The sequence below is a fragment of the Rhamphochromis sp. 'chilingali' genome (genome assembly GCF_963969265.1).
Source record: "Rhamphochromis sp. 'chilingali' genome assembly, chromosome: 18".
Lineage (NCBI taxonomy): Eukaryota > Metazoa > Chordata > Actinopteri > Cichliformes > Cichlidae > Rhamphochromis > Rhamphochromis sp. 'chilingali'.
This window is the reverse complement of record NC_137945.1, coordinates 15,097,682-15,125,489: the sequence shown is the minus strand read 5'-3', so window position 1 is coordinate 15,125,489 and position 27,808 is coordinate 15,097,682. Positions and strand designations below refer to the sequence as shown.

Sequence of the window (27,808 nt, the reverse complement as noted above, 5' to 3'; positions counted from 1 at the left end):
TATTCTGCCTCCGAGAAGATAAAACGACAGCGCAGAGAAAACAAAAGAATTATTGCTTTCTCATCTCAACTGTGGCAGTTCTGCAGCTCCGTATGGTCACAGTGTGAAGATACATGATAAATCTGTCCACGTGCAAACGCACAAAGTGGAAACCAAACCGCTTTTGGTATGCTGACTTCACTTTTACTCCAACTTTACCACCACTTGCTTGTGATGAACAACTGGGAGCAGTCAAACACAGAAGAGGATGGTTTAATGCAACAGGGCTAGATGCACACACACACACACACTGTGTGTACATCACCATCCAGGAACATGACACAAACCATCTTTCCTGACACTATACACCTGTGGATTTGTTTGTCTTGAAACTGTTGTTGTTCAAAGGCGGGTAAAAAGAGACGACTTCACACCAGAGTACTCCAAAACTTTCTTTGCATGCAAAAACACACTCTACTGCATTTCCAAAACAGTCACATCTGAATCCTGTCCTTGTTTCACTGCCAGTTGTATAACAGCACGATGGCTCCTGTTTGTCCTGCCTTACATTGTCTTTTTCGTCCAGTCTCTCTGGTCATAAGAAATCAAATCTTATATAACAGGGGATGTGAGATAAGGGTTTCTGATGCCTATCAAAGCCATCTACATTTTTCTGCTGGGCGGCTTGCAAAGCTGTTGGTCAGGACGGATCAAGACAAATGGCCACTCGGCTAGGCGTAATTCTAGGAGACAATCGTTGTCAGGAAGCAGCTTCAACAAATAATGGCTATGAACAATTGACTTGTGCAGAATGAAAAATAATCAGATTTAAAGTTTGCACTGAATCACTGAATGTTTAATTTGTTTCCACTTCTTAAACCCCTGACAACACATTAACCTTTTTTTGATTAGATTCCTGAACTGGAATGTCTTAGTTCGGAGTTTAGATAAAAATAAAATGTGAAATAATGTGGAGAAATCGACTGTCTCAGAATTCTTCCCAGTTTTCTGTGAAATATTAAACCTCCAGCTGTTCGCACCCGTTCAGCAGAAATCCCCTCATTCTCTGCCTGCAAGCTCAGGCTGAAATGCTGCGTCAGTCTCATGATAGCTTTAGCTGCCTAGCTGAAAACCACGCTTGCCTCACCAATGGCTTCATCACACAGCCACACTGTATTATTCCCTTTTTGTAAAAATCCCCAGATTTAAATGTGGGTGGGGGAGGAGCGCACTTGATCCCTTATTCAATGATTCTAGTGTTTAATACTGTAAGAATGTACCAAAGATGCTCAGAGGCACAGGGCTGCTGTCAAACCCATCTCAGCGTTTCATATTTAGGGGGAAAGAAACTTGGCGAGAAGTGAAGTTTTTAGTCACACTGTAATTGAACAAGCTGTGCTAGCAGGGATAAAATGAATAAATGTCACATCATGCACTTTGACAAAACAGCATGGGAGAAGTGAAACTCTAGTGTGGGGAAAAATAAATCAAGTTCAACTTGAAATCCTATTAGCTGTACAGCTGAGGGCACTACTGTACATACCAGGAGCTACTGAGCAGCAGGAGTATGTGAAGCCGAAGACACTTTCACCTAAGTCAAAGATTCAAGTGCTGTAAGATGTAATTATGTGACGTGATAGGAAACCTGAATCAAAAGGAAAAGATGGCGTGTGCCATTTTTGACCAGGAAGTCTGTTTTATTTCTAGCCAAAAAAAAGTTCAATTTAAAATTCAATGCATGAGGCATAAATCTCTTTTAGCAGAAACAAATATAATATGATCATTTTCTACATATTCCTCGTGTCGTGTGAAGAACAGACATGCTACTTCTACATTTAATATTAATATCAAAAGACCAATAAAGCTGGATGTAAAAATACACTTAGCTGCTGTGTTAGAGGAAACAAAAGTCAAGTAAAATGACATGTCAGACACATAATTCAGGACAAAATGATAGAAGCAGTAGTCTGTGTTATGAATCTATTCTTTTCATTTTCTTATATTAACCGAAAACCAGTTTATAATTCAGGGTTCACGGGTTAGCGCCATCTTAATGGCTTCAGAGCAGAAAGAACATGTACAGCCACTGTGTTAAATGTGGTTGATTGAGACCCTGCTGAGGAGATGGCAGTTAGATCACATCTGTTTTGCAGGAAAAGTGGTACATTTGAAAATTGGCTCAATTATTTTTGGTTAACACAGTTAGGCTGCACATACGGAGCTAGTGCCTGTCTGAGTCCAGTGTTCGTTTTAGACAGTATTCTCTCATCAGTGCTGTTGCCTTTAAAGCTACTGGATAGGTCAGGAATATGTTTAAAATAATAGCTAAAAGCAATCCACAAGTATGTCTCACACATCTATGTATTGTGTCGAAGAGATGCCAACTGCAGTTAAAATGGGTTCTTACTGAAGCTTTGTGTAATAGATGGTATGGTAGTCACTGCCATGGTTCATTACATTGTTGAAGGATGCTTCTCTTATCTTCTTGACTTCAATAAAAACTATTTTAACTAATGTCTGTCTTGTAATAATAGCTTAAAAACTGAGAAAATGATTAATGTAGCTCTATACCCTCATTATGAAGTTAATTTTGTAGTATAAATTAATAGGCAGAGGTTTCTGACACAACGTTATGCACAAATTGCTCAAGAGTTGTCCGCTTGTTGGTTGTGAAAGAATATTGATCGCTTCTCAACTGGCTGGCAAATAACTCAAAGCGGTTGCTAGATGACAATGAGGGTGTTGCACTAAAACCCTCTTTAGGATTGCTTTGGCCGAAAAATATGGAAATTACACAATTAGACTTCCCATTACAGTCTCTTTTAGGAAATAAGAACCAAGCTGAAAAATTTTACAAAGATTTGAACCATTTGACCCGGTTCACCCTGAAACTATGGTTCAGGGTTGTGGGGAAACTACAAATAGAAAAGCAGGCTAAGACCTTGAATTGGATAGCTTATGACCCGGAGTTTGTACCTGCCAGGCTGGATGGGACCTTTAAACAGTGGACTCTGAGAGGAATTACTTCTTTTTGTTCACTAGCAACAAATGGGGGATTCCAAAGCTATAAAACCATCTCAGATACATACGGATTGGCAAAGCATGACTTTTTTAGATACTTGCAGGTTAGAGACTATTACAACAAGACGTTGCTAATCAGAGATGAAAACGAATACAACCTAATTCATATCTTTCAAGAGTCATACAAGAGAAATGACTCTAAAAAGATGGTCTCAAAAATATACGGTAGTATACAAGCCTCTAAAAATCACTCTACGCTGTACATTAAGCATAAATGGGAGAGGGAATCAGGCTCACGAATTTCGGAGGACAGCTGGTGGGGTATATGTGAGTCTCAGGCTACCACTGCAAATTCAAGGTCCTTAAGAGAGTTTGGTTGGAAGAATGTAGTGAGATTCTTTAACACTCCTAAACTCACAGCTCGGCAAACAGGCTCTCAGAGCCAGGGCCTATGTTGGAGAGGTTGTGGAACCCCTATGGCAAACCATTTTCATGTCTTCTGGGCCTGCCCAAGGATTCAGCCATATTGGGGGGAGGTGGCCCTTGAGATAAACAAAATAATTGGGATTACAATAGACTATTCATTTGATACGTTGTATCTTGGCAAATTGCCTACGGCACTCCCACATAAAGATATTTATTTATTGAAAATACTTTTGGCTGGCTGCAGAAAGGCCATAACCCGTAGGTGGCTAAAGGCAGACCCTCCAACTCGGGCCCAATGGCGTGGGATAGTGGAAGAAATTTTTGGAATGGAAAGGCTTACCTTTGTCCTTAGACTCGAGCTCGAGAAATTTAAGAAGCTCTGGGAAAAATGGGTTGTGTACTCCCCTTAGCACTGAATAAATGAATATTACCATGATGTAAGTAGATTGCTATTACTGGAACTGTGAATGTCTCCCATGCTGACCTTAAGTTTTGTATTCCCATACTGTAAAATGATAAATAAAAAGTTATTAAAAAAAAAAAAAAAAAAGGATTGCTTTGGTTGCTAATAGGTTGTCGTGATCAACTGTTGTTTTCATGGGAAAGGCTAACTTGTCTGCAAATGCTCACCAACCGCTAACCAAACGATAGTGAAAACCTGAAAATGTGTGACACCAAGCACTTTTGCCTCCAAAGTAAAAGTTATGCCAACACTTTTCAAAAGATTTAACAGTCTCTGTTTCCAGTATATGGAATATGGAATAAGGCTACACTCACACAAACTGTCATCATGACTGTCACACGTCCACAATGGTGGAGAAGTTAGCGTGTGGTTAGCATGACTGGAAAACCTCAACAGAAAGCTACTCTTGCCACCTCTTGTGCAAACACAGTGGGTGAGAGAGACAGTGGGTTGTCCCATTTCCAGCATGAAGAGGAAGACGAGAGAGGTCTGATTCCCACTTAACTGCATTCAATAACAACAATGGATGAATAAAGCAGGGATTATACGTCCACTAGGGTCCCACGGATGTCAAATTTGTCATCAGACAGTAAATGTGAGGGTACGTGTCTGCCTGCATGTTGACTAATTTACATTTAATTTTCATTACTATGCACCAACTACGCCTGTGCCCAGGCGGCACATGCAAGTGGACTTCAAAGAAGTATAACAGGAATGATTACTCTCCCTGTCCGTGTCCATAACAGAGTTTAATCCAGGCTTTAGCTCTCTGTAAATAATTAAACAAATATTAGTTCAATGGTGAAAATGCCTTTAAGTAACTGTAGTTTCCTTTATATTTGATTAAGTTATTTTTAGCTTCTTTATTACTTTTTGGTGCTTTTTTGAATGTTTAATAATTTTACTTGCAGGCTATATGTTAGCTTAACAGTAGCGTTATTTTGTTAAAAATCCCTCATGCTTATACGCTCAGCGTTCAGCTTGCAGCAACAACACAATGAGGATTTCAAAACCATCTACAAAACGGTTAACCAGGGTGTACCGGACCATCTATCCATCCATCCATCTTTTCAGTTTTTACTTAACCATTCATCCAATTTAGGGTCACATGACTGGAGCCAATCCAAGCATTCATAAAGCGCCCCGTGAACATGGCTGACACAAAGAAGCAGAAAACCACTCACTGCTAATGTACCACCACAATCTCGAATCAAACATTGGATGTACTTCTTGTTTACTGGACAGCTACATCAAAACTTTCTGGTAAAACACTGCCCCTTGGTGGTTCAAACTTTAGGTAGAAATGTCAAATTATTAAATTATGCAAACAAAAACTAACTCTAACTATAAGCAGCCACTGTACTTTAGTGCTTTGGTGAATGGGAACAGTGTGAGAAACAAACATAATTCTCTACTGTTTCACCTCATTTATAATGCATGATTACTCTGGCTTTAAACCCTCAGTGGTGCTGTGATGAGCCAAGGTCAACTCTATACTCCAAGTTTTTGATTAACTATTTGATTATCAAAAGCCTGAAGCAGCACAACTCATAAACATTTAACGACTGGGGGGGGGAAGCCCCTCTCACTTGACTCCTGGCATTTCACCCCTAAAAGTAAAACCACACACATGCTTCAGGGTTTACGGAGAAACTGAAACAGTTGGCTTTTGCAAATAAACTGAGGTGGGATTTTAGTAGCGAGAAAACACTGATGGGGGTTGAAATAAATCTCAAGCAGTGGGGATTGCCTGACTTATCAGTTTCACATTCACAGAGAGACTCTGAAAAAGGGGGATTTTTTCACTCTGAGCAACAGTTGGCTTCACAGAAAACACTCCATGTGTCTCAACTTGCAAACCCAAAGCAAGCTATTGCTGAAAGAGCTGTTTACTCATTCGCTACTCTAACCATTATTTATCATCCATGCAATGAATCCGGTAGAGTACCCATAATGTCCCCCGCCAAAAGGGGAAACCTCCATATCAACCACGCAGGTAACTACAACTCTGTGTAAACAAACGTTTTCATATCGCACCTCACAGCGAGCTTTATTAAATACACGTTGTTACATGTACCCGTATGAACTGTCTCAGGGCTACAGCTGTGTTGTGACTAAGAAACGTCATGTGTGCTGCCAAGAAAATATAGAGAAAACCTGCAAAATACAAAAGCAAAGTTCGAACCAGCTATATCCGCCTTTTTTCCCCCGCCTCCAACTTTTTTAATTTCTCCTCTTCATCTGTCTTCCGCTCTCACAGGAACAAGAGAGAGAGAGAAAGGGAGTGATAAAGAGAGAAGACGAGGCCTATACATCAGTGGGATTTAATGCTGCCTCATCTTGCTCAGCCCTCGTATCACATGGTGTACAGCATCAATAATTTTTACGAGCCAGCGCCTTCCTGTTGGAACCACACGCTCCCAATCAGGCATCTTGGAACTCATTTTCCATCTTTATTTTCTGCATGTAATTACATAAAGACATTTAAAAAAGAGCCAGCCAGCCAGGATATAATACCACTAGCTGGCTGAATGGTGATATTAAAAGACAGGATGCTGGCTGTGTGCTCGACTTCTTTGACATAAATAAACGAAAAGTGAAGAAATGTATAAATTATCTACATCTGATAATTTATAAATTATCTTACGTGGATAACTATCTGGATCACAAATGAACAAAGTTGAACAGTTCTTTAAGAAATCAAGGTTTCCTTTTATCTTGTTTATTTGCTGAGCTCTGTGACTGTCGCACCAAATATGATATCTTCACAGTCTTCTGTCACTTTTAGTGCAGGAAACTGGAACAGAAGAGTGCACTTCTGAGGCACTAAAAGCTGCTGTTGCAGTAAAGGGGCACAGACGACAGGGTAAAGTCAAAAGGGAAAATCCGAAATGACTGTGGTGCTTCAGACATGGATGATGCTTCAGATTTTGATTTTGTAACTGCATTTACTGAGCAAAAGGAGGCTTTTATTCCAGCGGGGAAATGGAATTCTGTTAACACAAAGTATCCATTTCCCTTCACAAAGAACAAGGGTCAACTAAAAAATCAAATGCGCTCTCTGAACTCAAGAATAAATAGAGCCCTAACTGACAACCAACCAAAAAATGTACTTTCAAGAAAAGACCTTCAATGTATGACCTGATGGAGGATCTCACAGGGCCGTCTGTCTACTGAGCATCTTGGAAGTTTCTGATTTAGTAAGTGGGCTTAGACATCCTGCTTTATCAAACGCACACCACACAGAGTGCACAAAGAGGCCAAATGAAACAAACTTGGCAGATAGAGAAACTTTGGGGTTTCACTCAAATGTCTGGACACACTTTCAGAACAGTGACTGATTGTTTTTTTTTTTATGTTTCTGATAAATGATTTGCATGAGGAGTATTTAACCGGAGTAGTGTCAGCTAAAGGTCAGCAGGGCTTAACCCAGAAATTCAGTTTCAGTTTTATTTTCATGTGTGCCTCAGTGTAACATAATGACAGCACAGTGTCTAAGAGAGCGACATTTCAGAGAAGGAAAATTGATTCCCCGATAGAACGACAAATTTCTACATTGTTTAAGGCAGAAGAAGCACAAACGAAACACTGAAACTTAAAAGGGGCTTGAAAGCAACATCATGTTCTAATCCAGCAGCCACATTGGATCCTATGGTACACACAATCTGGTAACTGGTGGTAGATGTATACTTGTTCTTGGTGTTAGTTTGGTTTCTACTTTATTCCTTGTATCCCTGTTTATTCCTGCCTCCTTTATGGTTTTCTGTCTGGATTGGTCTTTTTTGTTCCAGTTGTGGCTCTCGTCCTGTTTTATTTCGTTGCCTGTTCTTCTCTGTATCGTGTGCCTTGGTTAACTTCCTCCAGAGTCATTACCTGATTTATCCCCGAGCTGTGTTCCCACCTGTTTTCCATTCAATCATTATCCTGTGTATATATTGTCTCAGTCTTTCTTTGTCCTTTGTTGTGTTCTCTCTCATGTCTTGTGTCCTTCCTCGAAGTGTGAGTTTTCTTGAAAGAGTCTTAATGATTAACTACTTCATCCTGACCTGCTTTATTTTGTGTTAAATGAGAGCTCTGCATTAATGTTGCTTTTGAGTTTATTTCTCATTTCCTGAGGTTTGCATTTTGGGTCCAACTCCTTCCTGATACACAGCCTGTGCCTGACAGACTTTCTGTGTTAACACTACAATGGACTGGTGACCTGTCTAAGTTCTACCCTGCCTTTTGCTGCAGGGTACAACACTCACAGCTGGGACAGGCTTCAGCTCCCACCCCGACTACCATGAACTGGACAAGCAGTTAGGAAAATGGATGAGTGTGCACTTTATTTGCCCAGAATAAATGAGGAAATGATGCCAAATCAACATGAAAGTGATACATAGGCATAAAGACTGGTGGACAATAAATTTGTCTTGTTTAATCTATTCGCAAATAAAACATTGCTTTATATGTTTTATATTTTAGTTTTTGTAAAAAAAAAAAACAACCCCAGGTTCATTGCTGAGTTTTAAAGGGTTTTCGTGATTTGTAGATTGGTGATATTTCTCAATGCTGAAGAGAGCTTTTTGGGGGAGGGGGGTTTCCTCCTGAATCAAGTGTTCATTCCACTTCACTCCAAATGTGTCTTGACTTGACCTCCACGGTCTTGTCATCACTATAAGGTCACAGTAAATGGTTAAAGCACAAAACTCATTTTTGAGTTTTCACAGCAAAAGCTTGTTTATATATTTCCTTACTGTTTTTTTTTTTTTTTTTTTTTTTATTGACTGTGTAGCATATCCATTGGCCAAATTAACTTGTATGTGAGTTTACTATGTGACATGTTAGTAGACTTATTTTCCATTGGTCTCCACATTGGACTGTATATAAAAGATGGCATTTGACTATAGCAATGTGGCCACTTGCATCTTTCTCTGGCTAGAAGTGACGATATTTCAATGACAGGGTTAAGTATTACATAATCAGCTAACAATAGCATCCGTTAAGTGTAGCAGACAGCTAAGGGGTGAAGTTACTATGCAAGCACTCTTCTCAAAGAGGCCATTCTTTTAATCATGCATAACTAAGGAGGAACAAAAGGAACAAAAATCAGCTAGTGTACAGTGAGGGGTTTTTGTGTGTGTGTGTGTGTCAGATGTTGCATATTTATTCCTGCTGTAGGTTTTGTCATTTTGGAATCTCTGGAGACATATTTATAGGGCTGAAGTGGCTGTTTGGGACACTGCAGTTTCCAGCACTTGCATGTTGAGTAATTTTTCAGTCCACAAGATTAGTGCTCATGGCAGATTTATGGTGCAATGGTTGTGTCTGTTTGTGTGTGCATTTGCCTATGAAGCACTTACAAAGAGCCTTATGCAATCTATTTGCAAACATACTTGTGTGCAGTCCTTCAAAAGATCAACAGCATGTAGCTCAGCGTAGATGACGCTGTGCATTAGTCGAGCGATTACTGGTTTAAAAGTGAGCCGGAACAGGGAAAGGAGTGATAGCGGATGTGGCCACAAAGAGAAACGCGTGACCGTACAATAATACAAAGAAAAACAACAATCAGACGACCCCCTGCATGCAAGCATTTGGCGACAGTGGGAAGGAAAAACTTTTAACAGGAAGAAATCTCCAGCAAAACCAGGCTCAGTGAAGGTCAGGCATCTGCTGAAGCCAGTCGTGGCTCCAGGAGATAGTTTTCACTGTTTTAACACTTGTTTCAGCTCCTTCAGTACAAGTTTGCTCTTCTCTGCAGCTGGATGAAACACTAACAGCAGATAAAGCAGAAGTAGCCCACAGACTGGTTGTTTATGAACCTGCCCCCTGGTGGCAGAACATACCTACAGCATGTAGACGATAATCTGAAAAGCTGTCTGTACTTAGGACCATTATTCTCACTGTTCTTCAACACCACATTGACATGAGAATGGACACAACAACAGTCCCAGTAAGAAAGGTAATAAAGATATTTCCAAAAAGTATTGAACAGTTTCTTTCAAACATACCTTCAATACAAATCAAAAACAGCTTTGCTTCTTATCTGTACAGCACATGGACATAACATTTATTTAAATAACTCGAACGATTAATGAAACATATTCATGAAAATCCAGTTCCCCTCAACCATCAAGGAAATAAACACAGCAGGAGCTACAGAGACGAAAGTATGAGAACATTTTGCAGTTTTGGCATACAGCGATTTTTGTGCACACACACTCATGCTCACCCAGACATGCTGAAAACCACACAGACACACTTATGCGCACGTACACGTTTGCCTGAGGGGCAAAAAGCTGTAAGAGGGGGAGGTGGAGACATATTGATTTCTCTGTCAACTCTTTGATAGAAAACCCTGAGGGAGCCCTTGCATCCGCTTACATCCCTTTAGCTGAGTGAATTAACCACATTTACGCTTAGGGCAAGAACACACAAACATTGCATTAAACTGAAAAAAATCTAATAGTGAGATGTCTACTCTGAAGGAATTTTATGCCCCATTTCCAGTATTAGCTTTGAAGAAACTGTCTGTGTAATCAAGCCAAATGACAGGCCACAGAGGAAAGTAAATATGAAAAAGACATGTAGGGCTGATAACCAGTTTGACATCAACAAGTGAAAATGCTGGAACTTGAAGTCAGGGCCGGCACGAAAGAGATTAAGGCTTTTGTTTTATCCTTAATCTGACATGCAGTAAAACCCAATCCCCTCTGCTGTCTCTCTGTGAGAACCACACCACACAGCCTCCGGAATCAGGAAGAAGCATCGCTGCCCCGAGCTAAACCCCCAAAAGAAAAACACACACCAGACTCAACAGTACACACTCATGAGTTAACACATAACCAAAGTTATTTGTTCTTGCTCAGTGGCCCAATTATTGTCTGCTTTTTTTTCTTGACGGATGAGTCACATTTCTTTTTCTGAACACAGACCCCGAGTCCACACACACCATTAACTCACCTACTCCCAGACTGACTCACTGGACTCCTCTTCAGTCACTAGGTACTTATTGACAAGCCAATGACAAAGCTAAGCCGTCTCCCACAGCTGAGAAAACACCAAGGCTTTGTCGCTTCCTCCCTTGCGGCATTTGGAGGAAAAGTTCTTTCAAAACTTTAGTCTCTGCTAATTGACTTCAGTCAATAGAGGCACAAAAGCTCCAACCTTAGCAAAACATGCTGCCTCCTTTAAATTATGTTGACATTTATGGTCAGTATTTTAATTTTCTGCTGGTATGCTGCTACTGCTCTCACTGTGTGGTCTTTTCTCGAATACTACTGAGATAGCGCGGTGCATTTCTTTTTCATACGGCGTAAAAGATTAAACATATTTTCCTCAGTCGTATGCAAATGAATGCGAACAGCAACTCATCATATAAATCCCAGCAATGAAAAATTGTGATTGCTTGATTCAAGGTGGGAGTGCTGGGGGTGGGAGGTGGGGTTGCTTAAAATCAACCCCCTGCTTACTGACATCAATTTGTCAAGTAAATCACAAAAATGTGGATGGTGAAAAAGGTAAATGGAACTCAAACCTCTTTTGGCAGAATGAAACGCAGCTCACAGATCCTCAAGAATGAAAACTTTTATATAAAAAGTCACTTAAACTGATTCCTGAATTCAAATGACATATCTGTTTTACTGGGCCAGTTGTTGTGGTGGTGGGAGCATTTTGTATTCTTAATAACTCTTGTGTGTCTGATGGTTGTCAAAGAAGAAAAAGTCTGGGACAACTGGTGGCTTTAAGAGTCACGAGAGACTGCAATTACTGTAATCCCCACTTTTGGGTTCAGTTTCAAAGAAATGGATGATCGCATCCCAATTCAGAAACGCATTCCCATCACACAAAACAGTTTCTCCTACAAGGAAGTGAGACAGCCACTCATAGATACAAACTGTCCCTATTACTCAAGATTATTAACAATTAATGATTGTGCAAAGCTGTGAAATATACTGAAGGGTGAGCAGAATTACATGCAGAAACATGTAACCCAGTGAATCACGTCCATATGCTACTAACACTGTTGTCAACAGGAAGCAGTCTTAATAACCTCTGACACTTGAAAACAAGCTGAAGCAACTCTTCACATACTGATGTGGTAACACATTTCAAAACCACGCGAGGCAGAAAAACTCAATAAAACCCGAGTGCAGCCCATGTCTGGACTAGCTAAGCAAATGCAGGCATAATTTACAACCTTTTATTGACACACTTTCTCAATCACCAGACGGTGAGGTCATCCAGAATCTGAGCAGTGACTTTTATCTCAAATGCATCTTGAGAACAAATCCTTGCCCGACTGGTCAAAGGATCAAAGGATTTAAATGCTTATTCACAAGCAGCAAAACTTTCAAGTTTCAGAAGAAATACAGAAAAGCGTCTGCGAGGTTTGAAGATAGCAACGACTGATGTGAGTTAGAGAAAGGTTAAGTCATTATCAGCCAAAGTATTTCCAGACTTTAACCTTTCCATGGAGTTTTATCAACTTCCCTGCTAGCTTTGCACAATAGTTCGGGTTGATGTTTATGGTTAACTCTTTAATTCCAGAAAATAAAAGCATGAAGATGAATGGACTGCACTTTTAGAGGATAAATAACAGTAATCGTGCCTTGAAAAGTTGGAATATAAAAATACACCTTCATCAGTTAAGGTAATACAATCTTACTTGGTTTGGTACACTCAGTAAGTAATAATGGTTGATAACAGCGACTGGTGTGTAACTGATGTTATAGCGGAAGTTATCTTGTTGAAGTTGAATTCTCACTTTTTTTTGCTATTTTTCATGTTTTAGAATTGGTTGTAGGTGTGAATGTGAGCGTGAATGGTTGGTTGTGTCTAAAGCCCTGAGATAGACTGGTGACTTGCCCTGGGTGTCACCCCCCTTTCACCCTACAACATCTGGGATAGGACCCAACTCACACTGTGACCATGAGCAGATGGAAGAAAACGGATGGATTGTTCACCACGGTGACCGTTGTTTACTGTAACTGAAGATCACCTCCAAAGTACAGCTTGGTCTAATTAATCCTGGTCTGATTATTCTTTTCTAGTTTTGAATGGCAGAAGACTCGACTGAACTAAACAGACCCCAGACCTCCATCCCACCCTACATCCTTGAGAATAATTTTTTGCGAGCTAAGCCTTATCATCCAACATCAGAGCCAGACCTCACTAATGCTCTTGTTGCTGCAAATCCTAACAGCCGGGTTCTAAATCTTTTTCAAAGCCTTCTCAAAAGACGGAGGTTTCACAATCACATTCAGGTTTAAAGCCTGGGTGTCAGCTTCCTTTTTTCTGAACTTGGCATACTCGATAAGAAGTAAATCCAATCTATAAATGCACATATAAGATGAGCGACACCTAAAGAAAAAAAGCGTTTGACAAAATGTTTGATAGTGGTTTGCTGCAGTGTTTTGCACCATCAAGGGAAAGCTGGACTTTAATGTATGCTTGACACTTGTATTACACCCTCCCTGGACAGAAAATGTCAAACGGATTTTGCTTTTTGGTGGAAGCTGCCACTTTAAGGATGAAATTGGGCCCTTTGGTGAGCAGCAGTCAGCTCTGAAGCTTTCACACGGCGGAAATGTCACCTGTCATACGGACTTACTGTTTGCTAGCACTATGTGCATCACTTCTGTTTGACCCTCTGGGTCTGTGCTTTAGCTACCGTCATGCCCTATAACTGCAATTAGCTTGGGAGATCGAGACCTGCTGCCGTCAGAACCCCCTGCATTAACCAGCCTGGCTTGTATAGAGACTATGAATGACTAGGGAACACGAGGAGCTGCCCATTAGGTTGCAATGAAAGGGTATTTAATAGTGCTGGCCTACTTAAAATCAATTCTTGGGCAGCACATGACTCTATGTAGTGAACAGCAGTTCCATGTCCTGTAAAAGTAAAGCGTGATGTATCAAAGGGTAGAGGAATCACTCCACTGTATAGCCAGTTTCTAGAGAGACTGAAGTGCTGATGCACTGGCTTTTCAGTGTAGAACTTCAAAGTTACTGTCCAGAAATGTAGAGTTCTCTCAGCCTTCAAAAAAAAAAGCTTTTTGAAATGCACAGTGGGACATGGGTGAAATATAGAGAATACACACAGTTAATCTATTCTTTTTCATGGTCTTTTGTGAGTTTATACGTGTGTGTGGGGGTGGGTGGGTGGTGATGGTGGCATCTTTCAATAACCGATTCAAATGCTGTCAAAGCTAGACAGGAGAAAAAGGAATGAAGAGGAGAAAAACTCGTGGAGAAACAAAAGTGAAGAGGGTGTTGTTGAGACAAAGAAACACAAGACAGTGAGCAAAAGAAAAATAATGAGTGAGATGGGAAAAAAGCAGAACTGCGCAAGAAGATAAAAGAAGAATTACTTTAAAAAGTAGAATAATGCTTTCTATGTCCTTCAGCTGGAGGTGTATGTTGTGTTCAGTTTAGATTTTAGGTCTAATTTCCTGCTCCTATCTCTTCTTTTTTTTTTTAAAAGTAGCTTAGTTACTTGTATTGGAAGCAAATGAACTGAGTAGAAACTGACCTTAACACTTAAAAAAGGAATCCACTGTGTAGAAAGGCCATTTATTTCTATAACACCACAAAGAGCATCTGGTTTCCAGTACAAACTGCCCCCCTTATAACCTGTCTTTACTGCAGGGAGGGATTCGCACACAGAAACAGCTCCAGACCTGTTGATTTCCCAGCATGCCCTGCTTACATTCCTGACCTCCTTCTGTCACTCTTTTACTTGACTCACCCCTGTTGCCTACATCGACGTCACCCCCCCCACACTTAAAACCCCCTCACACTCCTCAACTGCTGCCTCTGACTACAGGCTGAGCAGTCGAGAGTGATTCGAGAGTGATTGTCAGTTCGCATTTTAAAAGATAAGAAAAAAAAGATAGTAACAGCTTGTATGCACAGAGGACACAAATTTCACCCTCGTGGAATCTTGGTCAAGTTGCCTTTGAGAGTGTGAGGTGACTGTGTCCTGATGAGACATGAAAGCCGCTGCCCTGCAGAGCTGTGAATCTAGTGAGAAGGCCAAAAGGGAACGATACTTTGCTCAACCTTCTTGCCTCATTTTTTTCAAAGAAAAATGTGCACCCAACAGAGTTGAACACAGTGCGATAGTGAAAAAAGATCCCATAAACAGTTGTTTCTCCCAGCTCAGACAGATCATTACTCAGTGTCCAAAGACAAACCTTTCCCATTTGTTTCGGTGAGACCAATACATCAGCACAGGAGAGTTAAGGCTACACAAGGCACAAGAGAAGAAACATTGAACACCACTAATGCAACATGGTGTCCAGCAAAAACTCTTTTTTTTAATCCTGCTCTCATTGGGAGGAGTCTGGCATTCAAAAATCCTTAAAACTCATGGACATACGAGTCAAAGTGGATGCTCTGATTCCTGTTTGATCTGCTTATTGGCTGTGGGGACATGTTATCGTCAGTGAAAATATATCATTTTTTTCAGTCTGATTTCAAGGCCTACGAAGTGCACATGCTTGTACCCATCCGTTGTCACGAGACAGGGAAGAGACAGCAGATAAAAGTCATAAACCTAAAGTGTTAAACAGTCTATAAGGATGCAGACAACACAACTTGGACCATGACAGTAGCAATGACTGCACTGTTTGCAAGCTGAAATCAATTTGTAATTTCTAGTTTCTACTGCGAACGGATCATATTTTCACACGTAAAACATTACTGCGGTGTGTGTTTGTTTATTACTTACTGTGTTTAGAGCCTTGCTGGTGACTTGACACTTTAGGTGGGCTGATCCTGCTTTTGGCAGGGACCCCCTCCATATTTTGGCTCTTCTCACCTGGATTCTGGCTAGGGGCCTGAATCTCAGACTGGGTCTCACTCTGTGCTTTGTCCCGTGCCACAGCTGCCGTTAAAGACTTTTGTCTGCTCAGGATAGCATCACTACCTGCTCTCATCAGCTTCTCGCCCACGCTCAGGACCCGGGTTCGACCTGCAAAAGCGGGCGCACTGGGGTATTCCTTCCTTGGAGAGGGCAGCTTGGATCCACCCCCTGCCGGAGGGGGCCGCGAAAGCCTGGAGGCTTTAGACATCCTGCAGGTTAGTGGATCAATAAAGCTTCTCTATCCCTCTCAGCTGATGGTACTGCAGCTATGTCCCATGAGCAATCCAGAAGTTTCTTAGGTCTCAGTGAGTGTGACTCTGTTACTCTTTAGCTCCAGCGTGCTGTGTGGTGGTGCAGGTAGGCTGACAGGGCCAGACGGAGGGAGGGCAGGAGGGAGGGCACTTTTGGGAAACTGGGTGGGAGGCAAAAATGATGGTGAGGGGGTGGGGAGCTGTGTGGTTGGAGGTTAATAGCTCCTTGGAAGGTGTTGCCTTCTCCTGGCGTGGCCTCCTGAGATCATCATCCAAAGCAAACGGTAGATGTGTGTGTGTATATGTTGGTAAATGGGTGTGTGTGTGGATAAACCTGTGGAGTGACAGGATGTGCTGTGCCAAATGCAAACAGAAAGTCAGGTCTCCAGTGTCAGCGCATTCCGGCTTCTTAATCCCCTCTCTGCCTCTCTTTTCGCGTCTGTCACACTCTCTCGTTCTCCATCGCCCTCTCTCTTTTTCTCGTGCCCCCTCTCTTCTTCACTTACGCTCATAATATGGTTGTCAACTTCTTCTCTTCTACTTCATGGTAAATACTTCTCCCCCATGTCACTGTCCTCTTGCGCCTCGTCTCTCCTCTTCCCTTTTGCTTCGGTTCACTCGCTCTTCTTTGCTGATGCACAGCGGGTAACCATCCCAGCGCTCCGGCAGGCGGTAAACAGAGAGAGTGAGAGAAAAAGATTTAGAGACTGCGAGAGAAAACGGGGGAGGAAAAAGAGCACCGGGGATACAGAAAAAGTGCCGGCAGAGGCTTTGTGGAGGAGCCCTGCTCTTCAGGTGCAGCTGCTCAAGCTGTTCCAGATGTGTGTGCAGCACTTCACGTCATCAGCCAACCGCTCAGAGCCACGCTCTGGTAGAATCACCACTTCACCTCGTCCTATTTTTCCTTTTCCCTCTCTTTGTTCATCTTTTTGCTCTGATGGTCTCTAGTTATTAACATCCAGTCAGCCTGTAGCCTTCCCAATGTGATGAGATGTTCGGCTTCCAGAGGCAGGAATGCACACACACACGCACACACAACACAACACACTCAGTGGTGGAATTTACAGAGAATTACAGAGCCCTAAGAAGTGGAATGTTACAGCGTGTGTGTGTGTGCAAAACACACACAGAGAAGCTATTCTGAACTGCGGCACCGACGACATCGGCTGTGACAAGGGAAAAAAAAGAGAAAAGAAGTTGGCTGGGAGAGAAAAAGACAGGAACATCAAGCTCTTCTCTCTCTCCGAATCCCCCAAAATACTCTCTTTTCTCACATAAAGCAAACACATTTCTTTTTCTTTTTTTCTGACAATGTGCTTGAAACAATCAGCTGACCCATGAAATTTCTTCTACAGCACACAGTGATCACTGCCAGACAAGCACATAAAAGTATGAATCCATGTTGGTAAGGCAAGCAGAGAAAGAGCATAAAGAAGCAGCTTTCAATCTTAAAAGCAAAACACTTGTCATTTATTTTTATCTGTTTATATGGTGTAAAAAATGTAGATATGTACATACATCTCTTTCTCTCTCTCTATATATATATATATATACACACAGTTTGCTGATGCTGACAGGCTCATTAACTCTACCAGCAGGTCACCTTTTTTTTTTTTAAGCTCTGAGGCTGTGGCACTTGTGTAATATTAACAAGGATGCAAAATGGACATGTGATATATTGCACAGGGATGTGATTGCGTGCGTACTGACTAAGCACTAGAAAATGGATTACAGTGAGCGAAAGGATCAACTGTGGCCAGGCAACACATTATAAAAGAGCAACAATCCACATGGACTGGGCTACGAGCTCAGTGATGATTTCTCTTTTTGAACCGGTTCTGCACCACTCAGATAGGAAAAAAAAAAACACAGAAAAGTCCCAATACAGAAAAGCCAGATGTGACATCCACTGCTATGCTTGGAACTATTAAACCGGATGGCATGATTAAATAGCGCAATAGAAGTTTACATAGCAATTTAGAGGTAAAACACACACATGCACTCTCTGTACAGAAGATTTAAGCTCCTCCCTCCAGCGGATTGCCATTTTCACTACTAAGCCCTCTCATCATGATGGGAAACATTACTCATCATATAGATATGAACTAATAATTATATGGCCACATATCTGTATTGCTTTAGATAAAGAGCAAAGCAGATTGACCTACATACTTTCCCAATGAACCGTTCGCTGACAAAAAATCTGAGGGCTAAGAACCTCATGGGAACTGCTGTATGTCAGATGGATTTTAGAAAGGGAGAAAAAGTGAAGAAGCTAGAGACATTACCATAAGATTAAACATCAGAATTGTGTCAGATTATATTTCTGTGTCACCCGTTTGGCAGAGTTCTCCCATGTTTACGAAATCGTAATGCCAAGGATTACGTCAATCCTAAAAAATAAAAAAAGTGACCGTGATAAAACCAACTCCATATAGGTTTTACTCTGTGACTGAATGGTAACTCTCTCATACTATAGTTGAAGCTATTTGTGCATCTGTATGCTGGGAGTAAATGAAAGCCCTCTTTGTGGGCTGGATGCCTCCCAGGCTTGAAGCCAGTTCTGACTGTACAGCAGACAAACGCCGGGAACTTGATTCAAAGGCTTTTAAAAACATAGTATTTAGGCATGGGAATGTAATTTGAGTTTCCCAATTGAGCCTGCAATGTGATACATTATAAAATAGCAATATCCAGACATGGCATCGATGTGCGTTTCAAACTAGAGGAGCAAAACAATCACCCACAAGTATTCCACATTCAGAAATAGTCGACGCGTCATTTGAAGCTTTGTAAGATCACAAAAGACGCAGGAATAAGTAGTAGGGTTTAAGAGTGTAATAACGGACTGAAACAGAAGATGGCAGTACTGCATGTACAAGGATGCCAGCTGCCGTTAAACCCCGAAGAAGAAGAAGCTGTGTCCCAGAATTCATAGCGCAGCCCAGCTCAGTTTCCAACAATGGCGGCAGCTAGTTAGTTTTAATATTGCTCTTATTATTCTTTCTGGGTCACAAAATAAACGTTTAACATATTTTCAGGCGAGAATGTAACTGTGTAAACCTCAAATATCTGCTCAGTTTATCAAGACACCACATATTTTCAAAAGTGCTCCGATGTTTTCGGAGACGTCTGTTACCCACTAGCTCGATAGCGAGCCGGGGGCAAGGCTCACTAGAGCCCGTGAGAGCACCGGACTCCGGGCAAATCGTTTTCAAACCCACCACCGTCTTTCGCTACTCAGGTTAAATATATATAAGTCACTTAGATAACTTCAATGTTATTGTTTGGCTTTTTTTTAGTATTTTATTTGTTCCTGAGTAAATCGGTTTGGCTGAGATTAAAGTTATAGTTTTTGTCTGTGAAGGTTCTCAGTCATCCAGGTCATTGTAGTCAAAGGAGCTTGCAAAGAAAAGCGTCTGGACTTCTTTAAGTTGCTTGAAGACGTTTCACCTCTCATCCAAGAAGCTTCTTCAGTTTTAAGGTCAAATGGTGGGGAGTCCCAGATTTAAACCTAGTGGGAGTGACCCCCCACAGAGGGACAAAAGGACCCCCTGATGATCCTCTAATCGCCTGAGCCAAGGTGTGAAACTGGGTGTGGGTCCCAATCAGCCAGGGTTTCGGGTGAGATCATTGTGAAATCTGGCCCCACCTTATCATGCGAATTCCTGAGATCAGATGGCCCAGGATGTGAGTGGGCGTTAAGGCGTCTGGGGAGGGAACTCAAAACTGGATTATAGATGGCAGAGAGTTGGTGTCGTAAACCACCGCCTCTGTTCAAAGATGGTCGCTCACAGTGGACATAGATGGCTTCTTTCACTCCTCTTTCAAACCATCTGTCCTCTCCGTCCAAAATGTGAACATTTGCATCCTCGAAAGAGTGTCCTTTATCCTTAAGATGCAGATGGACTGCTGAGTCTTGTCCTGTCGAGGTGGCTCCTCTAAGTTATAGTTTTTACATAGCTGAACAAACGTCAAGCAGACAACTGATTATCAGAAGTGTGAGATATTTTAGATAGCAAGGAGTTTATTAAACTTCACCGAAACAATCTGCAAATTTCATTAAAATTTAATAAACTATCATCTTGTCTTTATTTTTAGTTAGCACATACCTTAAACACTTAAAGCTGTAAGCTAATGATAGTTATATAAGAGCAGATGCTGCTGGTGCAATAAGCTGTACGCTTTACGTCCAACGGATGCATGATCTGATTAGTCGACTAATCGCAAAAATAATCATTGACTAGTCGATTATCAAAATAATCGTTTGTGGCAGCCCTACTGTCAATGTTTCAAATATAAGCAGGGAGTAGGCAGCAGTTGGAGGACTGATATGTTTGAGTTGTGGCACTGTGGCATTGGTGGTTATAGGAGCAAAATCCTAGAAAACTTCTGCTTATGGCTTATATGTGTGGGTAGGAGGGGCTGTTTGGCATACTTAAGAACGTTAGAAGACTCAGCAGGGTTGTCTGAGTGCCTTTGTGGTATTTCTCTAATTAACTGCCTTCAGAATCTGACAGTTATTATTAGACCTGGGGGCAGAGGTTAAAAACTCACTCCCCATTAACTGAGCTGTAGCCTCAGCTTCCTGTATATTTTCCAGCATATGCACAGTTTTTGATAATCAGCAGAACGCTTGCTGTCAGACCTGACAAACGTCTGACAGAGATAGTCTAAAGCTGCTATCACGAACATTTTTGTCATAATAGGTCAGGTGGTTATTGGAGTTTTCTGTGACTTTCATCCAATTATTTTTATTTTACCCAGACGCAGCTCTATTTTCTTATCCCTATCATCACTTTCAAAACACATTTTTCTTTAGTAAAATGCCTTTAAAATTGAATAATGACCAAAACAAACTGTGAACATCAGCAACGTGGCTTATGATGAACTTGAAAGTGCTTATTTACTATGCAAGAATCTTTATATTTTGCTTCAAAGGAGCCAGACTTTCTTGCAGCCTGTTGAAGAAACATATTTTTCCAATTTTTTTTTGTGTTGAATAGTCAAAAAATTGCAAAAATAAAACAGTTTGACAGACAAAATTTTTTATTTTTGCAGCAACAAGGTGATTCCCCCCAAGAGCTACTTGGCACGCCTCAACATGATGCGCTGTGTGTCCTTAAAAATTCTGAGGAAACTGAACAGGTGAAGGACAAAAAAAGAAGGTGCAGGTCTAAAAAACAAAAAAACAAAAACATCTGCAGCAGTTGAACAGGAATCATATCCTTAAGAAACAGGAAAAATCCAGCAAAGACCTGAGATTGGACTGCATCTGGCCCTTCAGATGAGCAAGTGTTCACTGAAGTATCATCAGAAATGGGCTCAGTGGAAGGGTGGCTGTTAAGAAGCCATTCCTAACAACGGGAAATCCAAATTTAACATTTTTGGTTTGAATCATTATTGATATATACAGAGGTGAGGAGTGACCGCAGGGTGGAGGCTCTGTCATGGTTTGGAGCTTGTCAAAATCTGTGAAATTATGAATGCAGAAAATGTACTGTTAGATTTTTAGCCATGCAGTCCTGTCTAGAAAGCATCTGACAGCGGCTTCATTCATTAACAATGATCCCAAACACGCTGTCAGTGCACTAAAAAGGATACCTGAGTAAAAAAACATGCAATGGAACAATATCAGTCATGGATTGGCCTCCCCAGAGCGTGTAGCAGTGTGTAGCAGTGTGAGATCATCTTGGGGAGAACAGGACAAAAGCCAGCCAGCATCCAAAGAAGAGCTTTGAATGTCCTTCGGGATGCCTGGAGAACTATTCCTGATGACTAACTATAAAAACGACACAAAAGCTTGCCTAAAAAAGTCCAAGCTGTGTTGAAAAATATTGACTTTCAAGCGCATTAGAATTGTACAAACTCTGTTTTTGCCTTGTATTTCTGTGTATGTTTGCACATTTCAATAAATAGTTTTCACCTATTTCTCATTTTTACAACAAATACGAAGAAATAAGTTGTGGCTCACGACTTGCACAGCACTATTTTGGAAAACGCCCGTCTCTTTATCAGCAAAAAGCTCCAGTATGTTCACCAACTTTGTCTGGGAGCTGTTTCGCGTTGAGCAGGTGGGTTTATCAGAGCTGATTTCCTGGAAACAGCTGTCTGCTGTGGTTGATGAGAGCTAAAAAGAGGGAATCAAAGCTGCGGATCACCGCAAAGTATCTGCAGACAGACTTGACTGTCTGTTCATGTAAAAAAAAAAAAAAAAAACCCAAAACAAAAATGTCAGTATCTGTAACTTACAAAGGACAAGGAGGTGGACCTGAGAGTTGTGGGATTTAGGAGGGAACGGAGGTGGGAGAGGGTAAGTTGTGTATGTTTTCCAAGCCCTCGGGGGGTTGGTTGTTTCTTTTCCTACATTCCATCTCAGAGCTCCCTCCCAACCATATCGTGAATCATTACTGACTGTAACATTCACTCAATATCAGCAGCTGAATCAGTTACTGAAGGCACACTACAAGCTTGACAGAAACGCACAGGCACACACAGACACAACAGCAAGCAGGGAGGCAACTTGTGCTACAGTGTCTATGTGCAAAAATGCAGATTTTCAAACTAGGCTGCAACGCTCTCTCTCTCCTGGCTTTTCTGTCATCGTCCAGGACGCATTACACACCGCCACAGAAATACTGTTGAATAATTTTTAAACATACAGCTCATTGGAAACTGCTGTATCGTGTAGAACGGGTTTAGTCGATTTAACCAGGCAACCCACATCACTGAGAGTCAAACTCTCATGGAAGCTACAGTAAAATGTAAATGTTCTTCAGAATAACAGCTCCTCAGCCAAGCAAACCACCACATTTTTGTTCTCCATACTTTACATACTCATAAAATGAACGTTTGAGTCTGTCTAGACCTCACACTCTGTTTAAAATTGATCAACAGCATCAACAACTTAAAACTATCCTTCTTTTTTCCAACACAAAATCCTTTACTCTCCTCTTTAGATTTAGCTGTTGGACTGGTTCCAGCTCCCGGGGTAAAGAAAAGGCAACAAAAGAAGTCTATAAGACGATGAGACTCACTGACAGTCAGAACCAATTAGTCCCAACGCTCTGCTGCTCCCTGGGGAAAGTCACCTAGCATGTCACATTATCTGCTGCTTCAAGACATTAAATGCAGGACTGGTCACAGCAGCAGGGGCTGTCACTCACTCAACAGACAGCAGAGACGACTGCCCGGTCAGGAGAGCCGCTGTCTAGAGCATTATCATCAGCTGTTGCTTAAACAAACAAAATTGACGAAGGCGAGTCTACATTATTGTTGACTCATCTGTGCACTAATTAAACATCAGAGCGCGGCTTGATGTTTTAAAGCTGGCTACAGTCCACTCGCAACTCTTTTCTGATCAGACTGAAACTTAAAGGACGACACAGCAGCTTTCAGTAAGGCCACAGATAATAAGTAGGATATGTTATGTCGGTATATCATGAACGATGAGCTGATATATACTCACTAGCCTCTTCATTAGTTGCACCTAAAGCCTTCAGAAGTGCCTTAATTCCTTATGGCACAGATTTTTGAATCCATAGGAGGATCAGGCTGTGGAGAGATACATGCTTACATCGTGTTTGCGTTAAATTCTGACCCTACCAGCAGAAATCAAGACAATGGTCTTTTTTTTAATGTTCTGTTGCAGATTTTGTGAACTGTAGCTTTAGTTGTGTGTTCAGAGACGCTCTTCTGAAATAAGTGGTTATTTCAATTGCTATTTCCTTCCTATCAGCTCAAAGCAGCACACTCACTGATCACTGGATATTTTCTCTTTTTGAGACTAATCTCTGGAAATCCCAGTAGATCGGCAGTTTCTGAACTACTCAGACCAGCCTGTCTGGCACCACCATTTTTCCTCACTCTGATGCTCAGTTCAAACTTCAGCAGTCATGTCTACATGCCTGAATGCACTGAGTTGCTGCCATGTGACTGGCTGATTACATGTTTGCGTTAACAAGCGGTTGAACAGGTGTACCTAATGAAGTGGCCAGCGAGCGTATATGATTTAGAACTAGGAGCACAGAACACAACAGAGTTGTCCTGCCAAACAAATTGCATGATACGTTTTTGTTAAAGAAGTACAGCTAGACTGTGACATATTTTTTTTATAAGATTTCTAGACTCTTGGTGGATTTGACACACGACACCACTGCTCGACAGCCTAAAATACACAGTGGTCTTTGTTACTTTGGCAAATTTACAAGTTTTTTAATTTATGATTTTCATCTGGTTGCGCTATGCTTCAAGTGTCTGATCACTAACCCTTGGAAACAAATTGCGTTTTTAAAGTTTCAAGACTTTTCAGGTGTGGTACCAGGTGTGGACATCTGGAATATGCTGAAATATAATAGAAAACTTCAAACTTCTCATTGGAGCCACTAAGCACAGAACGGGAGTTTCTTCAAAAGGAAATGATGAATTTATCTTCTCGTATCAAATGATTTCAGAGCACGTTAGAGCACGTTCAGAGAGTTTACAAGATCATCAAACAACTGCAGCTCCATGTAATTATAATGTGACTTAAACAATGCCTGATGTGAGCTGACTGATCTGTTGTATGGACTCTACCATCTACCTTTAAAATGACCCCGACAGAAAGCAAACTCTATGGTCATACCATCTCATTTTGGTGTGATCTTGTCATTTTGTAACAGAGGAAGAGAATGAGCTGAATGAAGAGTCATTAACACAGCTTTTAGTAAGAATGCTGATTCTGCGTCACTGTGAAGTCTACCTCCTCAAGTCCTGTCTTTGGGGCCCCCCTGTGGCTTTATGAGTCACTCCGGCTCTCCACCCTCGACGGGCACGGACATGTGAGCAGTCACATGCTAACAGCCTCCTTACACACAGTTTGGAAATGTCCAAACATATATTTTCCCCCTTTTACCCCAGAGGCGTAAACTCGTTAAACTCACAGCCTCGTCCTATCCTTTACGCCTCAGCATTTTATCAGAGCTTAGCTTCTTATCTGGACAGCCTGTCGAGTATGTTATTGGAGGAAAACTGAATGCTTCTGCCTGAAGTCTATAAAGAGGATATGAGGACAGACAAACTACCTCTCCATTTAGACTGATGTAAATAAGAGGCTTCTCTGCTCTCTTTATGGCTTATTGATTTTTAGTTCAATCACTGGCTGCAGACCTAGACAGAAAGAGGAGAAAGCAATAAAAAGAAAAGAGACAGAGAGGTGTTGTTACCAAATCCTGAAAGAGCAGCATCTGTCTTACAACAAAGACAGAGCACATTCATAACAAATGATATCATAAAGCTCATGGGAGTGAAAAAGTATGGACTTGCATGCATACAATCCAGCAAAAAGTACCAGATTCTTATGGCATAGATTCCTGTGGTACAGTGCTTTCTGTCTCTGGTCAAGGTGGAAAACTACCAGACAGATGTGATAGGAAACCACAAAAAATGTATTATGTTGTGAAAACAATAGTACCTCTGTGAAGGAATTAGGCAGATGAGGTTTCAAACATCAGCTCTGAGCTCTTTTAGATTGAGCAGTCAAAGGCAAATGCTCCAAAGCAAAGGATACCCAGGAAAAACACTTCCATCGGCTCTTCTTCTCTTACAAGCTGGGAAAATATAAGATATTCAAAAGCAAATAACTCCAAGATGAGGTAAGGTAAGGTAAGGTAAGGTAACTTTATTTATACCTAAAGGCAAGGTAAATTTGCTTTACAGAAAAATGACAGCATTTGACATCCCTTTAAAAACACACATACCTAGTAAATAGATATCTGAAAAACCTGTAATTTTATCTCCAAGCTGCTCGTCATTAGCGCAGCTTAATTAGATGTGAATATAAAAACATGCACACATGAAAACACCCAAGTAGGAGCACACGAAACCAAGCCGTAAGGGCCTGTTAGATCTTGTTTTTAGGAGCATGTAAACAGCTAGAAGGAGCTAAAGGAGCCTTTTAGGGAATCATATATTATGGAGGACGAACGATGGCGTGCTGGGACAGCTGCAACCTTGGTTTCTTTCTGCTTTTGGCTCTTAAAGAAAGAGGGATCAAGCACACGTTCAAATATAGACCATAAATTCACTCATGAGTAACAAAATAGCGCACAGAATTCAAGCTTTAACTTTATGGAAATATAAACTTACATGATGTGTGTCGTGTTCTTGGTTCAAAGGTCAGCAAATCCGGGGTTGAGCCAATAGGTGGTTCCACTTTATGTGTCTTTATTGATACATTTTATTTGTTTTCTCCTATTTTATTCACCAGTGAGCTCACATGGATATAATTCTATGGTGCAAAGAACAAAAAATATATATTTTCCAGACGATGGTGAGGATATTATGATTTAAAGGTAAGAAATGCTTCATCCTAGCTGACATATGCTGCTCAAGAATCTGCTGGCAGAACAATATGAGCCTTAATGTGGCCAACGATAAATCCTGCAGCAATTATTCAGGAGGTTTTTCAACCTGAAGTAACCAGTGTTTTATATCGATGACTTCCTCTCTACTGTCGCAGCTGCAGTGTGTCCAAATTTATGCTCACAACAGCTATTTCATTTGTGACCTTTAACATGTGAAAATGCCATTTGTCTAAGCGCTCTCAGGGGGATTGGAAATAATCTGTGTGTGTGTGTCTGTGTCTATATCCTGCATGTGTGCATGTCTGTGTGTAAACATGCTTGCCAAGAAAGTAGATTTTCATTAGAGGTTTTCATGGCTTCAGTCTCAAAACTGAGCTGACAGCTTTCAAATGAGCGATTACCAGCCCATAATTTTGCACACTTTCACTGGTAAAAACCACTCCGCACCACATCACAAATATATCAGTCATTTAAATTATATCACAAGTTGTAAATCAGACTATGTGGAACACACTATGGGAGTTTTACAGTGGTAAAGAGAGTGAGGCACGGAGGCATGCATAAAACATTATAGGATTGTTTACAACGTGACCTCATCAGTAATAAATTATTTGTCACCACTTAACAGTGTCTATTAAAATCTGTAATTAATTTCAAAGCTTGCTTTAATCTCAAAATCTTTATACGTACATGGGAAAAGGGAAGACAGATTAAGCTAGCCAGCCATGCAAGGAGCTCTACAGAGCTTCAGTGGCATTAAATTTCTTCCATTCCTCATTGAGCATCTTGGGCCTCCTCCAGTGCATAAAACCGTTTATCCTGCAAAGTGCTTGCATGAGATGTGACTTACAGAACTGAGAAAAAATCTCGAGCCAACCTTCTTTTTTTTATGTGTGGTTATAAGCAATAGTTCTTCAGGCTTTCTGAAGGTATTTTAAAGGTTTTCTTTGGGCACTGGTTGTTTTTTCACTCGTTGTAAGTCCCAACCTTGTACCTGAGCATTTTCCGATGTATGTTTGGTTGTTTGTCAGCCCACCTTACACGTACCTATGAATAATTCAAGCATAAAAAGGCGCCTCACTCAAAGCGTGTGCCACTGTTGTGTTCACACATAACAGACAACTTAGCAAAGAACCAATTTTAAACTGTCTTTTAGCCTGTCATAAAAATACATGATTAGTTCCCATTTTTTCAATTCAATCTATGCAAAATCATAAAAATAGCACAGTTCATGAAACAGAAAAAAAAAAATTTTTTCACTAACAAAGTGATTCCCAAAGAGAATTAGCAATGTGGAGTGTCTCAGCATTCTGTGCAGTGTGTCCTTGAAAATAAAGTTGAAGTAAATGAAAAACAAAGGAAGCAAAAGGCCTAAAAAAAGTGATGAACAGTATCTGAAAGTCATATCCAGCAAAGACACGGCAACCCAGAGATAAATCTGGCTCTCGAGTTGAACTAGGTTCAGGTTACTTTATTT

General features: G+C 41.0%; 1 protein-coding gene across 15 annotated transcripts in view; it reads right to left on the bottom strand.

Annotated features, from left to right (window-relative positions):
• kiaa1217 (KIAA1217 ortholog) overlaps nucleotides 1-27,808 on the bottom strand; it is a 132,880-nt gene that overhangs the window by 86,468 nt on the left and 18,604 nt on the right. For 4 of the 15 annotated variants that reach the window (XM_080865393.1, XM_080865385.1, XM_080865376.1 and 1 more), the window contains exon 1: nucleotides 15,603-16,930. The exons of 1 other annotated variant lie outside the window; for it this stretch is intronic. In XM_080865393.1, coding sequence (XP_080721519.1) covers nucleotides 15,603-15,945 — 343 coding nt within the window. In that variant the 5' untranslated portion in view covers nucleotides 15,946-16,930. Of the gene's footprint in view, nucleotides 1-15,602; nucleotides 16,939-27,808 lie in introns of those variants that run through there. 10 more of the 15 variants (XM_080865392.1, XM_080865387.1, XM_080865374.1 and 7 more) reach the window with 8 other exon arrangements.